Below are 17419 nucleotides of genomic sequence, written 5' to 3'. Positions count from 1 at the left end.
GAAAAGCGAACACGCGAGCACACCGTTTCCCTCGTCCGGAGGGGGGGGGGGAGGGAGGGCGCCTGTGATTGGCTCTTGCCTTGCGCTTCGTCTACATCTTCATGGATATAAAACCCCGCCTTAAACCGCCAGTGGCTGAAATGATAGTGGCTGAATCGGTTAGCGTGGTGGTCTCGCTAAACGGAGGTCGGTGGTTTCAATCTGCAGTCCGACAAGCGATTTTTATTTTTGCGCGGCTTGAGTTTTTCAGTATGGCAATACCAACACCGACGCCGACACGAGTGAGGCAATGCAAGCTTCGCTTGAAAAAGTGGGCACTAGGTACGGAGTGCCTGTCGTGCTCTCCGCTCCATACGGGCTGACCCAACTGTGTCCCCGTATAATGGGCAGCTCGATGTTAGGCTGTCAGTTAAACTTCTCCAACCCTACGTGCGCTGCGCCAGCGGGATGGTTTATAAGATCCCCCTGTCTTGCGGAAAGTCCTATATAGGAGAAACAGGCCGCGGCGTCAATCGCCGAATTAGGAAGCATGCTAATAATCTGAAGAAAGACTTAAGTGCACATCTTTCAGCGCACTCTAAGGACTGCCGTTGTAATCCGGTTTTTGGTGATGTGAAGATCCTGGGAAGAAGTAAAGATAAACGACCCTTGAGCTATTAGAAGCGTTTTACAAAAAAAAAAAAAAAACAGTGCTTGCGTAAGCCAGACCTCTGTTGTTTCGGACAATGCAGAGGTTACTTTCTTTAGATCTGCCAAGGGATCTTTCCAGCCCTGATAATCGCCCTCGGTAGTGAAAGGTGCGCCTGCGTATTCGGAATAGTGTACATACTGTTCTCACTCTTTTTCAAATAAAATTTTTGTAGCGCCTGTGACGTACGTGTTCTGTGTCTTTTCTGTGTAATTGTGTCTCCATGCTACATTATGTTGGTAAGCAAGCACCAAATAGCCCAACAAGAAGTCCTGCAACATGTACCACCCGTTTCTTGTTGCGGGTATCTGCCAGAGCATGAACACCATAATAAACACGCGCGCACGCTCCTTGTCCTATCACCAGTTGTTGGGATGTGCCATGGTATGTGAATCATCACCAGGGTTGGTGTAGCAGCTTGGGCTAGCCGACACATACTCGGTTTATTCGGCACGTACTTAGACTAGTTGGTACTGATGTGATCATAATCATCAACACCCGGCGATCAACTGACACAATATGTCCTGGTTTTTATTATTATTATTATTATTATTATTATTATTATTATTATTATTATTATTATTATTATTATTATTATTATTATTGGCCAGTCTCCCGTTGTGGTGTGTATACCATATTGCAAAAGTTATCACAGTCAACATGTGGCGACCATCTGAACATGATAGTTGGTGTTGGCACGAGAGAAACATAAGTGCGGTTGTGGCTCATTGTATAGGAATCGAGAAGATCATTTCACATTACATTTTGGCACATTACCAGTACGGACATTTTTGAAAGAGTCAGGCTTTTATTTACCGTGGAATGCCAATTATTGCACTGTTGCGAAGTTTACTTCTCGGATGCTTCGCGAAGACAGTTGAAAAAACTACATTCCCTAAGAATCAAGCTTCTAGCAGTTGAGAACGAGGACGGGCTGCCAGTCTACCTAATTATGTTTATACGACTCCACTGTCTATGGCGGGCACGAATGTCGGGAGTTTACTGCGACCCCCACGGGCGTCCAGCAGGCTTCCAGTATAACGAGAGTACTGCCCGGTACACTGAAGTGCGCAAAATGCAAGACTTGGTTCCTGACTGGCTGACTATAAGGTGAAGCTAATGGTAGACTTCGCGGAATCTTCAAATGACAACTCCAACGATGGGGTGGCTGACTGCCTTTTCTCCATTTTCTCTATGTACGACTAATTCCAAAGTAAGAAGTGCATGCCATCCTTTATAATCTAAAGATACAGCGGTTGTGGCTTAATGTGGCGTTGGGCTGCTGCAGTGGGGCGGTCGAGGTTCGAATCTTCACGGGATTCCTTTTATGTGCGAAAGGGTCAAATGACTCTTTGAGCGAAAAAGCCGGCGTCTGTAGCAGTAAAACGCCACCTAAATGCCCACTGGCTGCGACGCCACGTCACGAACACGCCTCAACGGAGCTCGACTAAAAGCAGAGCGGAAGAAAGGCGCCACCTGCTGCCGCAGTAGCACGTCAGGTGTTGCGTGAGGGGAGAGGGCATCGCCGCGACGCCACGTCACTCGCTCTTGCTCTCGGAAGCCTGTGTTATGCGGACGTTCCTTGTGCGCGCAAGCTCTTGCCTGCGTTCTAAGTGTGCCTTGGCGAGACAAAATTAAAGCGCGCCAAGCGTCTGAACGAGAACGCTGGCCCGCGAGGAGTTTGTAACTCGAAAGACCGCTCAGCGGGGTTCAAATGGACAATAATAGTTGCGCGTTCACAACTCATACCAAGTGAATAAGTGTCCTCTAATTTCTTTTAAGTCAATGCGAATATACTCTGCGTGGAACTCGTCGGACCGACCGACCTACCCACGCGAAACCATGGAATGCTAAGTAAAATAACTTCGCTTTGAAACAACGAGTTCTAAGTGTTTAATGAGAAACGTCAGCCCGCCAAGCAGCAAAAACTGATTATTTTACATTATTATTGAGACACCTTAATGGATTTATCTATTGACAACTGAAATGCTGGCCATTTACGTCGCCAGCTTTTTCACAACATTCCATTGTCGAATAAGGCCAAATTATAGGAAATGAAGTCGAGAACACTGAGCCCTACAGATGATGTAGAATAGTCCTTTATATAATGAACTACTATACAGTATGAGGTAGGTGCACGAGAAACTTTATCGTGCAGATAACCTAACCTTCGGTTAGCGTTATTATTTACATAACACATGCGAAGCCGGCCCCCCAATTCGCTGCACCAGTCACTGGCACAAAATATTATTCATGCATTATTGCAGTACTTGAAGTGCGCCGGTTTGAGACACCGTTGAACGTGATCCTGTGCACCCACCCACGTGCACTTAGGGCTCACTCTCTTCCTCTATCTTTTTCCCATTTCCCTTACTCCCAGCGTATAAGGTAGCAAACCGGATGCTTGTCTGGTTGACCTTCCAGCCCTTCTCGTCCTTGCTTTCTCTCTTTTTTCTGTTTGTACCTATGGCCTTGGGTTGTGGGCAATTAGAAGACTGTAGGTCACTGGCACTGCCAATGGCTACTCACACATCAATCATGAAAAAGCACCGTGTTTCACCTTTAAACAGTGATTTACCTCACGCTTTTTTTGTTTGGCTTCCTCTTGAGATTCGTCTAAATGTTCATAATTTTTTTATAAAGGCATGCCTAGGCTTGAGGTTCACCGCAGACTACGGTAGCATCATCTCAAAGAAAACAGCACATTTATAGCCATCCGAACTGATAGACCATGACATTACCTTCCTTACGGTACAATGCCGCGGCCCCCCGGAAGAAGATTGGAACGCTCGTTTCCAGGAGTGTCAGCGTTTTGTTCAAGTCTTCCAGAACACCCACGACGGAGAAGTGGCGCTCAATGTTCTGCCGAGCATTGTTCAGGGCCCAGGAGTTTTGCACGATTCTGCAGATTGTAATAAAAAGAGAACAAACGAGAGAGATAAAAGAAACACCAGCTTCCATATACACACGCGAATATACAAGGCATGTCAACGAATGAAAACGGCCGTAAGCATGTCCACGAAATCTGTTCATCCCCTTCGGAACTTCACGGCAATCCGCAAGTGTAACTGAATGGGTAAAATTCAAAAATAAAGTTAGACTTCACAGTATTGGCCGAGGATGAAAAAGTTTCAACTGACTACAACGTATATGACTGACTACAAGAACATATGCACCTATGGCACTAGTCGGAACATTGGTGGTGCGTCGAAGCATTTAAAGCAGGTCAGGGAAGTGGCGGTGATGTCATACGACTGGAGGAAATCGTTTTGCACTCTCCTAGCAGAGGGCATGTTACCTCGACGAAGCGCGAAACACAAACTGTAAAGCGATTTATTTTAGCTGGCGTTCGAACGGTAATTGCAGAGCTAGTGTCATTCAGTCTGCTTGCACACGTAAGTTTTTGAGAGGCAGCCAGGACGGAGTGAGAGTAATTATGCCTGTGCTCGTCTTGAGTGTGCGTGTGTATGGTTGTAAGTGCGTTTGCGCGCGTGTATGTGCGCACGTTGGTGTGCCTCCGTATTTGCATTTGCATGCGCGCGAGTGCGTCTGTTAGTGCATGTGTGCGTGCTTGCGGTGCATGCGTGGGCTCATGTGATGTGTACGTGTGCGACCGTGTGTTCGTGCTTGAGGGTGCATGCGCTCGAACAAATCTGTGGGTGTTTGCGTGCACATGGGTGTCTATGCGTGGGTATTGCGTGTGCGTGTGTGTACGTGCGAGGGAGAGAAAGAAAGAGTGTGTGTGTGCGTGTGCGGGAGAGGGATCAAGTGTGTGTGTGTGTATGTGAGGGGCAGATGAGAGTATGTGGGTAAGACAGAGTGTGTGTGCGCTGGAGGGAGAGAGAGGTGCATGTGTACGTGCGAGGGAGAGTGCCTGTGCGCGTGCGTATCTGTGCGTGCGTATTACGTGTGTGAGGGTGTTGGTGTATGTATGCGTTTTCTTCCCTACACCTACTCTCAGAGACAAATTGGATATGGAGTTTATTTAAACCCATACTTAACTCCACGAAACAACCACAAATAACACTGCACTTAAAGCATTATCTCATTCGTAAAGCGAAACCCACGAAAAAAAAGTAGAAGAAATCATCTGAGGCGTCAACGTCGCGTCTTAGAGAAAGACATCCAACAAGTGCGGACACTCACATAGAGCCCAGCGGCCCAGTCGACTGTAGCGCTTCAAGCCGCCGCCATTAATACCTGAACCACACCTCTGCTTTCGGTTTTCGGATCGCGCGTTTTGAACGCTAGCTGGGGCGCTTTACGCCGGCTGCGCTAATCGGCGTGGAATTTTATTTTTTCTTCCACTGCTCAACCGCGAGCGGCCTTCTGCGTAATCGGTTAGAAATAAAAAAAATTATTACGAACGATCTTTACAAACCTGCACCCAATCTGTGCGAAGTGCAATTTCATGAAGTAGACGCATGACGCTTTGTGAAATGAGGAAATGTTTATTTTGCTCTATATAAATGCTCGTTCGGGGCTTGTGCATTCATCCAATGTTGTGCAAACAGGTAAGCAGCAACAGTTTTCGTACGAAGCTCCACCGGACTGCGTTATCTGCAAAAAGTAAATTACAAGCATGTGTAATTTTGGTATTAATACCTTATAGGAATAACACGTGTAGAGGTGAAACGTGCGAAATGGGTGAATGGGCAGCATGAAAAACAAAAGCATTTCTCTTTTAGATACATGGCGTAGAAAACACTCGACTCATCCCAAACAATACCATACATAAAACATTACGAAAACATCCGATTTACAAGCATTCCCCCATTCCCGGGCCTGATTTCCTGCCCTTGAAGAGCACAAACACACGGGTGACTGAGAGTTTTCAAAACAACTTTGGCCACAGCCGGCGCGATGGTACGCTACGCACACAGAGGTGGCCACAACGCAGCCTCTCAGCCAGTCCATGCTAGATACTCGCGGAATTCCTTCTACTCGCACTCAAGACAAATGCGTGGGTGCAAAGCCTTTTTTCAGCCGTTCAGAAGACAGAATTGTCGAGTCCCTGGTGTTCGAGCTCCTTGGCGTTATCTTTTGCGTAATCTGCTGGCGCAAGCAACACCCTTCCATGTTATCACTCTTGGCAGTCACTAGTCATGTTTTCGACAACCGTGAGTGCCGAAAGAAGGCATAGGTTGTTGCGGGGCCAAAAAAAAAAAAACGTGCGCAGCTTGCACTAGTGGTGCAAGGCTGGAGTCGACAGCGGGGCTTGTGACCACCTTGATTTTATGTGGCTTGCCGAAGATGTTCGTTGGTTTTGCGAGCTTATGATAAGTCTTGCTAAGTTGTCTCGGCGAGCTTGATGCTAGAAGTTTTCGAGCAGTCGCAGGCCAGGATGGCTTTCTCAGTGACATCGAGCTTTCAGGCACTGACTTTCGCGTTCCCTGGACTGAAATTCGGGATCCTCGACTCGGCGTCGCCTTTTCTCAGCCGCAGCTTAGGCGCGGTGTTACGAATCAGCTCACCGGTGACGCATCGCTTCTCGCTTGGCAGTATGAGGCTCTTCTTGGTAAGCCGCTTCTTCTTCGGGTGTCCGGGCTTCCTTCGGTCTTCTTATGGCAGCAGCACGTACGTACGGAGTAGGAGAGGCGAGAGGTGTGTTGCCGCGCCGGCTGTTGTGAGCGTTTACTCGCCTGTGGCGTCACGACTCCGCCATGCACGCGTGGGGGCGAGAAGGTTACTTGGCTCAGTGCTCTCGCAGGTGGTTGCTAGGCAACGCGAGGCGGCGCACAGCTGAGCTGAGTTTTGCGGTAACGCTCCACGGCGGAACTGAAAGCTTAAACAACTCCTGTGTTAAAAGCGTCACAAGCTTGTCCCACTAGCATTAAATACCATGCCAAACTAACTTTGTCACCACGGCCGAACTGCTTTTCGCTAACTTCGTCAAAACAGAAGGCGCGGGGAGTCCTACAAAAGCTACCGAAATTAGTTACAATGATAGGGGACCCATAGAAAGCATCGCAAACATTTTCCAGTACGAGTCATTAACGACGAAAGGACGGCTGAGCTGTTTTTCGCTAACTGCGCCACAAGCCTAGGTTGCGTGCCGGAAGCCTAAATTGCTTGAAATTCGTCGCAGAATGTCACACAAGATTTCTCACCTTGCCGTAATCCAATAGTGCAATGGTGCTGTGCCGAATAGCAGAAGGAACGCAAGAATACGCCTTGGAGCCCAACAAATCAGGCTACATAAAAAAATAAAAAAAAATGAGAAGAGACGGGTCACCGAACAGGGGAACATCACATGCACATCTGGCCTCGTTCGCTTCGGCGGCGTGTCCGGTGAATGGCGCATGCATCGGGTAACTCTGGCTTGCCTTTAGCTTGTGCTAGGTAAAGCAATAGAAATAAGTCGCAAATTATAAGTTCATTGATAAGCAACACTTCATAGTTTTAGCAGGAAAGAATAAAAAAATAAAAAAAAGTTCTGTTAACTTCATTTTACATTTTTATTATCCGATGCTTGCGGCAGCTGATGGACAGTATTAATACAAGCGTGACGTATCTCCTGTTGCGAGTTATCGCCGACTGTCCCTTCTTGTTGAATTCCTTTCTCTATGATCGCGGCCCCAGATTTTGTCACGATGGCATAATCACCATCGGCACTGCCCAGATGTCCACCTTCGTTATCTTCCTTCCCTAGGCGGCAGCGCATTGTCTTGATGCCAGCGACGCGTTAAATTTGCACCATCGTTGCGTCGCGCATCTCTTTTGCGACTAAGCAAGCTTTTGGCGGTACACGTTTGCTGCTACGCCGAGATTGAAGCTTGAAACTGCTTGCCTTCGAAACAACAAAATGAATAAAAATCGAAAGTGAACTAGCCGCAAGGCAGATGCTCACGAAACCATATCATTCACGACAATGTGGCAAGACTTACAGACGTTTACAGACGACCTACAGTAGACCTTCCAGGCATTTTTCTGCATCAGTTATCGATTCAAAGGGTTGATTTCTTAAATATTTGTTCGCATGTCTCTTATAGAAGTACGTTTAATAAAAATTTATTTGCTCAGCTAGATAATCTTGAGGAGTGGCTCCAAGTTACTCATTCACTTTAGCCACCTAAGATGAATTAGCGAAAAGTTAATTATCGTAGCTTTCTTTATTAAACAAACAGCTGCTCAACTTACTCCGTATATAGATATTACCAAGTTGAACACTCGAATAATAAAATGATGCAGCCAGCTTTATACAGGTTTAATACTTTTATTTGGTGCACTTACAAACAGCTGGCATATCGATGGAGCTGTAGGCTTTTATAGAGAAAGTGTGAGAGCTTGTACAGGTTATCTTGGTGCAGATAAAGTTTATGTGCTTAAAACGCATGTGCCCAGCCGTGCACTGCTGCCTTTAGAATGGACTCTCCTACATTATACAATAAGCCCCTCAGCGTTACGGCACATACGACAAGGAGCGAAAACATTGTGCGTGCTCCCGATAAGATTTCTGAGCGTCGGTGGCATGAGGCTTGATTTCCTAGCGTTAACAGGAACAAAAGGAGCTGTCTGGAAAAAAGCGTTGGATTTCTTTTTCAGTTCTTTGTAACAGATGGAGCAGCGTGGGCATGTGCGTTAGTACGAAAAGTACTGAAGTATTGTGATGTGTGCTTTGCGCTATATATTTTGAATGTGTAATGTTAAGACCTAAAGAAGAAAATACAGGGATATTGGGACAATAGTGAAATACGTACAGTCGCGTTAAATACGTGCTTTGACGGCGCGACATTGGTTGAAGCAGACCCAAAACCACACGGCTACATTGGCACGCGAAATATTAATTTAGTTTATCATTTACCATTAATCGGAAAAGTGTTAAGCTCTTCAATTTTTGGTATGTCGGTGCCGCAGTGCAGTCATGGGGAACCCTCCGACCATGTTTGAGTTGCTTCCACGGATGTTCCGTACTCCATTTTCTTAATAAATGAATGAATGAATGAATGAATGAGTCAATCAATCAATTCCTATAGCGCTATAGAAAACAGCGCCTCTTCGTCTTCATAATCATCCTCTCTCTCACCTGGCTATCCCATTGCAAAACAATGTTACTGTGTTGCATATGACTGGGCGTCACATTGCAATTTCTTAGGAATGGCCAAGAGCGCGGCGTGCAAATTTTGGTGCGCAATGACACAGTAGAGCACCTTGTGTGCCACTTCCATATTCTAAGCTCTGCTCCTTGAGCTAGTACTGGCTGCTTCGATGGCAGACCAGTCTCGGCAGAAAATGTCCTGGAAACTTGGCCTAACCACCATCGAATGTACAAGTCCTCAAAAAACCAAGTATGTTTCTTGAATGCGACTACACTGTGCGCACGAATGCTTGTGAATGTTAGCGGTCATTTCTCTGCCGAGTATGTTCACTCCAGCTATCTCTTCATTCTTTTTCTTATCTTCCTTTTTCCTTATCTCACTTGTTTTTTTCTTTTATCGCCTAGGAATAGGAGTGTCAAAGTGGAAAAAAATGCACATGTGTGAAGTGTGTCACGCCACGTGGTAGAGATAGAGAGGAGATGGGAGCTTAGGAGCGCTTGCACACTCACAGGCACACACAAACACACACGCGAAGGGAAGTCAAAATGTAAAGGGGCTTTTGAAAAAAGGTACCGTTATTCTAATGATACAAAACTGAAATATACATTTTTCTACATAACCTCCCTACATATTTCAGCGCACTTTGCCCAACGTTTCACAAGTTTTTTTATTCCGTCAGAAAAAAATGTTTTTTTTTTGGTTGCACCTGTAACCAATTTTACATTGCATCAATGACTTCTGCATCGGTTGCAAATCTTCTTCCACTGAGTGCTTCCTTCAATAGTCCAAACATATGAAAATCACTTGGAGCCAGGTCTGTGGTATAAAGTTTGTAAACAGGGATAAGGTGCCTCAGAAAGGCTGGCCAACGTTTCGATAGGAGGACCTATCTTCGTCAAAGGCGGCCTCGTCATCCTCGGTGTGTCTGGACTGTATGGCGGGTGTTCCAGCAATTCGGATCCCAACTCTTTTATTCTTTCGGCCATCCGTTTGGCAGAATGTGGAGGAGCGTTTTCTTCCTCCAGGATGACACATTTTCGCAGTTTTGCACGACGTTTCGATCTGATTGCAGGTTTCAGTTTAGTTGGCAACACATCACAATAGTTCTCACTGTTCCCAGTTTCGCCTCTTGAGATGAAGTGAACGGCTACCACACCTTCCATGTCCCACAATAGTGTTAGCATAATCTTAGCATAATGATGGTCGATGTTTAAATTTACCTTCTAGTGATTATGAGTATTTCGAAACCATGCTCGCAGCCTTACTTTCTGGTTTGTGAGGGCGTACCCAAGTTACAGTAACAGTTACAGTAGCAATTTGCTGTAATACTCTTAAGTAAACAGGAAAGTGCCATGAAGTGCTCCTCGAAAAAGGACGCTTATCCTATAACGTCATAACACGACTCATCACCCTAGGCTCGCGAAGCACATTTTTCAAGCAAACTTTCCTTTGCCACCCTTCCTGGACTTTCAAGACCACGGCTGCTAGGAACGGCTGCTTTCTTGCAGGATAGGTCGTAAATTAGGGAAAATTGAAATACGTGCCCTGTGGTTGGATCGAACCTCGCTCTTACAGCGCATAACCCCTCAGCTCTAATCATTAGGTCACAATCGTACGCATACTGCAATGGCGCCAACGCCGACTAGCTCTTAGAGATCATCGCCACGTGTCACCCTGTTTAGCTAGGGTGTCCAAGTAGTTGCGAAGGGGATACGCTTGGACAACATGTAACATGTATGATGTGTTTTGGGCGACGGCGTTCGGTATGATATTTCACTGACATTGCAATCAAAGAAATACTAGCGTATGCCCAGCAATCTTTATGCATTTAAGCAAAGCTTCGGAGCATGTAAATTGAAAAAGGTCTGTTGAAACTGCAGCAGTTTTTTAGGTTGATATACTCTGTGAAAGGCATTCTGCAAATGGCCCTGTTGGAGATCACCTCATAATCCTTCTAGGAGGATAATGGAACAAAGCAATGGGAAACGCAATCACCTTTTTGTTTGCAGCTAGTGTATCCTGAACTGCAAACCGGAACGAAGCATCCTCTACTAATCTTCGCTTGTATCAAGTACCACACATGGATTCTCAGCACTTGGTTTTGTAGTTTGCGACGGTAGAAATCGTATCTTAGTATGCCGCTGCAGCACGCATGTAAATCTCATGCGGATTCCGCAAGCTGTGGGAACTTGTTTAAGCGACAATGATGGAGAGGACGTGCTCGGTGAAACCTATATATTTGAATGTGCAGGAAAGATTCCCAACAGAGACCTGTAGCTTAATTACAACCTTAAAATAGGTTCTGGAATTCTTGTGTGCCAAAACACGATATTATTATGGGGCACGCCTTAGTGCAGGACTCCGGATTGATTTCCCCACCAACTTTTATTTGGCATGCGCCCAATGCATAGTACATGAGTTTTTTTCATTTTGCCCCTATCTAAATACGGCCGCCCTGCAGGCCTGGGTAAAATCCAGCGCTGTCGGACTTAGCAGCACCACGCCAAAGCCACTAGGCCAGCACGGTAGTTACTGCCACAGGTTCAAACCGAAAGACAAAATACAGAGATAGTGGGACAATACTCACGTATGTACAGCTGCGTTAAATACGGGCTCCAACGCGGTGACCGTAGGAAGCACGCCCAGCACTTCAGCGCTACATCGACACACGAAATATTGGTTTATCAAGTACCAGTAATCGGAGCAATGTTCAGCTCTTCAGTTTTTGGCATGCTGGTGCCGCAGTGCACTCTTGGGGGCCCCCTTCGACTATTATTCAGCTAATATTTAAGGCAACTGTACTACATTCTTCTTTTTAATCTTTTTCCGGTGACCTTTCTCAAAGTACTTTTACAAAGTCATTGCTTCGTGCTATACTCGCAAGCATGCATGCATGCATACGAAATTTCTAGAATGATGTCACAAATTTTATTGCGAAAAAGTAAAGGTGTGTGAACAGTCACTTTTAAGGCCGAAGTGAATACGAACCGAACGGCGCCAGAAGTCAGCCGAATCGAATATTGAATACTTTTCGCATAGTTTTGGAATGAATAGCCGCTATCCCAATTAATATGAAACGATGTTCACATTACAGCGTTCTTAAAGTTAGCAAGTTTCTGTAATTAGATAGTATGTTGTAAAGATTTGTTTATTAAAATCACAAATAAAGCATTAGGAACAAAACAGTAGTTTCTTCGCATGTATATGGCTCTTCAGAGAGTGCGAATTATCCCTGTTCGGCCTATAAAGTACGCCTACTACCTAAGGGACGGAGCCACTTTCACTGCTCAAGCTCTCAGGTTCTATGTCTATACTTTGCCCACGGGGATGGAAACTTGCCATACTTTTGCTACAATTTTATTGTTACTTGCGAGCAGTTCACGTTCAGAAATATTTAAAAAGTAATAGGGAAATATTGGCCAATAGGAATAGTGAATAAATGAATTCCGGGTTGTTACGGGCCAAAACGGCGGTCTTATTATAAGGCACGCTCAAGTGTGGAATCGGGATTAATTTTGACCATTCTGGATCTTTATCATGCCCCTAGCACGAAAAACCAGCATTGTCACATTTCACACCCACCTAAATGCAGTTGCTGCTGCCAGGTTTCGATCCCGCGATTTGGTGCTGTGTGGAGTATTAAATAATTTCGTTAAATGTGTAAACGCACAGGCAACACAAGGCCTAGTCTGTCTCTATGTTTTCACTCAATGAAACTGTAGCCCGTCTATACTGTCACGTTGCAATGATGTGAAGAACAAGGCAGCTTCAAAAGAAGGAGTAACAGACCTAACTCATCATTCGGCGAGCTTGCTCAGGAAAATTAGTAGCACTCAAAGCACAACGATGTCACGCAAAGTCGCCTATCGTCGGAATTTGATCTACGGATCAAGGCATCGGTTCATCAGACTTCAGTGTTCGTACATTGCAATGTAATCGCTGGCCCTCACGTGTGATCGAGAATGTAACAACGCGTGACCACTTTCCCACACGCTTTCGCGCTGTAACTTCTTTTTAGCGCGATAGTACGCCAGTGTTGGCTTCACGCGCGTAATCCCCTTAGATAACGCTCTTTCGCTGTTCAGTCGCGGACAACATGCTGGAAATTTCGAATATATGCAAGCGCGTCTTAAGCCAAGCCATAACAATGTAAATGCAGTTAGAGGCTAAAGAAAGCTCACCCACAAAAAAAGAAAAGGAAATAAAAACTCAGTACCCTTTCACTCTGTGAAGGATGACCAGCGAAACTGTGTACGTGGGCCCCTTAAAGGGAAGCTGAAGAGTCTGTCGAATTCAATAAGATGCTCATATACGGATGCGGGAACCTTATAAACCATGCAGGTAAAATTTTGTGGGGGATTTTTCACTTAGAAGCGACGCAATCGTCGGTTAAAATTGCGCTGTAGCTCCGCCCCCCCTCGAGCGCCGCGCGCTGCTGCTGACGCTGACGGTGCGAGCGGAGACCGGAAACCGCGGCGTAGTGATGTCAGCACTGGTGTTCTGTTCCTTCGCAGTCTCCGCGACCGTGCGTAACCGGGCTTATTTCTGCGTGCGTGCCGCCCTAATTTGCTTCGTTCGACCCTACATTCCTTTGTGTGTATATATGAGTGGTAATTGACATTAGCACGCTGAACGGAAGGTTCATGTATATCTCCCACCCTTGACGCAGGTTTCATCGTCAAGCGCCGCGATTTTTTTATTCGCACGTGTTTTGTGAAACATCCTGCATGCAGCTACCATAACGCAGTGCAAGCGTAAAGTTTGCATCTGTTGGAAAGCCTGCTCACGCCAGGACGCTGCGCTCCCCCTTCGCTCGTACACACAGGGAAACCGATCATCTCACGTAGCTGACGGAATTTGCCGGTTACAAGTAGCGTGCGGATGGCGCGCTGATGAAGGTTCTATACTACACGTGCTACAACAGGCGGTAAACTTTTCCCGCGTTTAAACCGTCTGTGTAGATTGACGACGGCTTTGGGGCAGCGCACAAATGCCGAAGATCGCATCACCGCTTACGTTCTACGAGGAGGCATGCAGGAACATAACACTACAGTTGTTTGCCCGGAAACGTACTCACTGGAACGCTGAATGCAGCTTAGCAAAAAACATACTCGCCAACGAACATTTCCAACACAAGGAGATGCTAACACTTCGCCTTCGTTAGCGTTGAAAGCAGTGCTTGCACCAGCATTTTTTGCTTCTTGGAGAGGCCGGCTCTTCGCAATCGGCTCGTACACGTAGGGAGTAGAGTATAAACCCCTTACAAGTGATCATGCACGCGACAGCGACAGCGCGACAAACGAGGCGATGTCTGTCGCTTTCACTCGTCGCCTGCAAGCCGAACTCCACGCGAGCGACGGCTTTGAGCGACGACTTCCCGGTATGAGGGTAGCAATATACGCGCCGAAACTAGCGTGACGCATGCTTTATTAATTTAAGTTGATGTTACTGAAAAAGGAGCATGAAATATTTCTGAAGGTCTTGCACTGGTTCTTGTTCTTGCACATGAAAAATTCAATAGTTTGCTCGTTCCGTGCGACAAACAGTAGTATTTGAGTTATGTACATCCAGTTCTGGCTTCGCACTCTCGGCTAGTCGCTCATAGCACTTCCGGACGACGAGCGACGAGTTCAAGAGTTCTAGAAAAGAGCGATCGAGCGACAACACCGATCGATCTGTTCAAGCGACGGCCTGTTTTGTCGCTCGAAGCCGTCGCCCGTCACCGTCGCGCGCAAGATCGCTCTCGTGGAGTGTGGAATTGACGCCGAACTCCTCAGAGAAACGCAAGCTCTCGAAATTTTCCATGACCGTCTCAGCAAAACAGCACCAAACTACCTTGCACCATGCTTCGTGTGTAGCGGCAGCAGTTGGTCCGGACGAACACCATTGTTGACGTCACGAGGCGCCCGACCAATCACAGGCGGAAACGAGACGCGCGAGCTGAGCGTGTCTGCTGCTCCACTTTTTGTCGAAGTAAAATATGTTTGCGCTTTCTTTCGCTCAATTTCGATGCGATATTCGAATTCAGAGGGTCGCAAACCACGACGTACTGCTCTTCACTCATTTTTTTCTGGAAAAGCTTTCAGCTTCCCTTCAATGGCGAACTGCACCTCCGTCGCAAGTCGGCCCAGCATTTCACTATCTCTGTTTCGGTCCACGTATGGGGAGGGTTTAACACCTGCTTGACTTACGCCGTAGGTCGGCCCGCTATTGTACTATCTTCGAGATCGACCCACGTATGGCGAGTGCTTAACGCCTGCGTTTCCTACGCCATGGGTCTGCGCGGTATTTATTTATTTATTTATTTATTTATTTATTTATTTATTTATTTATTTATTTTCATACTCTCAAGGCCCGAGGGCATTACAGAGAGGAGTGGTAACTATTACAAATAAATTCGTTCACAATAATTTTAAAGTTTGTGGCGTCAGAAATGGCAGTGATGGAGGCAGGGAGGTGGTTCCAGTCATTCGCCGTTCTTTGTAAAAAGGGATCAAAATAAACGTTGGTGCGACAAGTTGGAACTTCAACCTTAAAACGATGATCCCTGCGTGACGATATGTATGATGGCGGGGAGATTAGTTCATCTTTAAGTGTTTCGTTAGTCTAATAAATCTTATAAAAAAGGCATAGGCGAAAGTATTTACGACGTAATCTAGGTTAGGCAAGCCAAGGGTTAGTTTCATTGACGAGACACTTGCATGACGAGAATAATTCGAAAGAATAAAACGAGCAGCTCGCTTTTGAATGGATTCAATGGTATTTTTTAGCCTTAGAGTAGTAGGGTCGAAAATAGAGCATGCATATTCAAGTTAGGCCTCACTAAGGATTTGCACAGAAGTAACTTGACATCTGCAGTTGCCGACGAAAAATTACGCCGCGAAAACCCAAGCATGTGATTAGCGTTACCATAAATGTAATTCACATGAATGTCCGATGTAAGATTGTGTGTTATGTGCATACCAAGATATTTGTATGATGAAACATTTTCTACCAGTATGTTGTTAATATTTTACGTAGGAAGGGTGGTATTTCTGACAGCACGGGACACACGCATCGCCTCACATTCATGAGAATTGAGCTTCATTTGTGATCTGGAATACCATGATGTTACTATGCCAATGACTGATTGAAGAGTATCGCAGTCGCCAGGGTTAGAAATGAGACGATTGAGACCACAGTCATCGGCGAATAACCTAATTGATGATTTAATTTGGTCTGAGAGGTCATTAACATAAATTAAAAATAGTAATGGTCCTAGAAATGACCTTTGCGGTTCATCGGAGGGTACTCGGCCAGTGGAAGAGAAACTTTCGTTAGCATAAACAAATTGTGAACGGTTAGACAAAAAACACTTAATCCAAGCAAGCACGTTAGGATCAATGTTGAGGTTACTGAATTTTGTTAGAGGTAATACATGTGAAACAGTATAGAAGGCTTTGGCGAATTCTAAAAAATGCAGTCAATAATAACGTTAGCATCCATCGCCTGGAATAAATCTTTAGTGAATGACAAAAGCTGTGTTTCGCAGGAAAAGTGTTTTGTAAAGCCGTGTTGGTAGGCGGTAAAAAATAAGTTGGACTGGAGAAATGAAACCAGGTGTGAGTAAATTACGTGCTCCATTAATTTGCAGGGAACGCTGGTTAGGGATATAAGTCTGTAATTAGGTGGGGAGTAACGATTACCAGACTTATGTACGGGAATCACCATCCCTGCCTTCCAATCGTTCGGAAGGATGGTGGTTTGAAGTGACTGAGCAATGATTTCATTCAGAATTATAGATGAATATGTAATAGTTCCCTTCACAAATTTCGAGTGGATACCATCTACTCCAGTGCATGCAGAAACTTTTGAGGTATGCATCAACTTTACAACGCCATCAAGGTCAAAGGTAATAGGAAGCAATGGAAAATAATGCACATCAAAAAAAAAAAAAAAAACAGCGCTTGCGCACAGAACAGAATCCGAAAATACAGAGGTGAACGCGTCATTCACCACTTCACAATAGACGCTGCGATCGGCAGGATCGTTGTTAAGACCACACAGTTCAATGGCACTAGAATTTTTACCGTTGACCACACCGCAAAATTTCTGTGGGTTTTCTTTCAAGAAAGAAGGCAACGTGTGCTCATAAAATGTTGTTTTCGCCTCAGCTATAGCATTCTTGTAGTCGCTCAGTGCTATTGTGTAAGCATTCCAACGCTCATCACTGCCACTTCTTTTTGCTGGTCGGAAAAGCCTTCTCTTTTTGTTTAGTAAACGTTTAAGACGCGAGTTAAACCAAGATGCGGGAGAATTAAATACGTTGTTGCGGGATGTACCGGTTAATTAGGGAGTTAGCTTTTCCTTTGAATAATGACCAGTTTTCTTCAACTGATCGGGAGTGGAAACTTGGAATGTAGTCAATGATGAATGATTCTGGTTCGTTATTAATTGCAGCACAATCAGCATTTCTGTAATCACGAATAACTTTCGACGATGTAACAGACGGGATGGTTAGCTGCCAATTACACTGGATTGTACAATGGTCACTAATACCAGGCAGGTAATTTTGGAGGGAAACAAATTCTGGGGATGTAGTGAGGATTAAATCTAGGATATTAGCCGTGTGTGCAGAACATCGAGTAGAGCTCAGAACAAGCTGGTGCAGGTTAAAATCGAGGCAAAGGCTGATGAATTCGGAATGTTCAGA

The 17419-nt window shown here is 45.5% G+C and overlaps 1 protein-coding gene across 1 annotated transcript in view; it reads right to left on the bottom strand.

Moving 5' to 3' along the window:
• Positions 1 to 17419, bottom strand: part of LOC126529655 (uronyl 2-sulfotransferase-like) — a 150904-nt gene that overhangs the window by 9724 nt on the left and 123761 nt on the right. The window contains exon 7 of the mRNA XM_050177169.2: positions 3430 to 3590. Coding sequence (XP_050033126.1) covers positions 3430 to 3590 — 161 coding nt within the window. The remainder of the gene's footprint in view (positions 1 to 3429; positions 3591 to 17419) is intronic.

Source organism: Dermacentor andersoni, chromosome 9 (assembly GCF_023375885.2).
Source record: "Dermacentor andersoni chromosome 9, qqDerAnde1_hic_scaffold, whole genome shotgun sequence".
Taxonomy (NCBI): domain Eukaryota; kingdom Metazoa; phylum Arthropoda; class Arachnida; order Ixodida; family Ixodidae; genus Dermacentor; species Dermacentor andersoni.
This window is presented reverse-complemented; position numbering and strand designations above follow the sequence as displayed.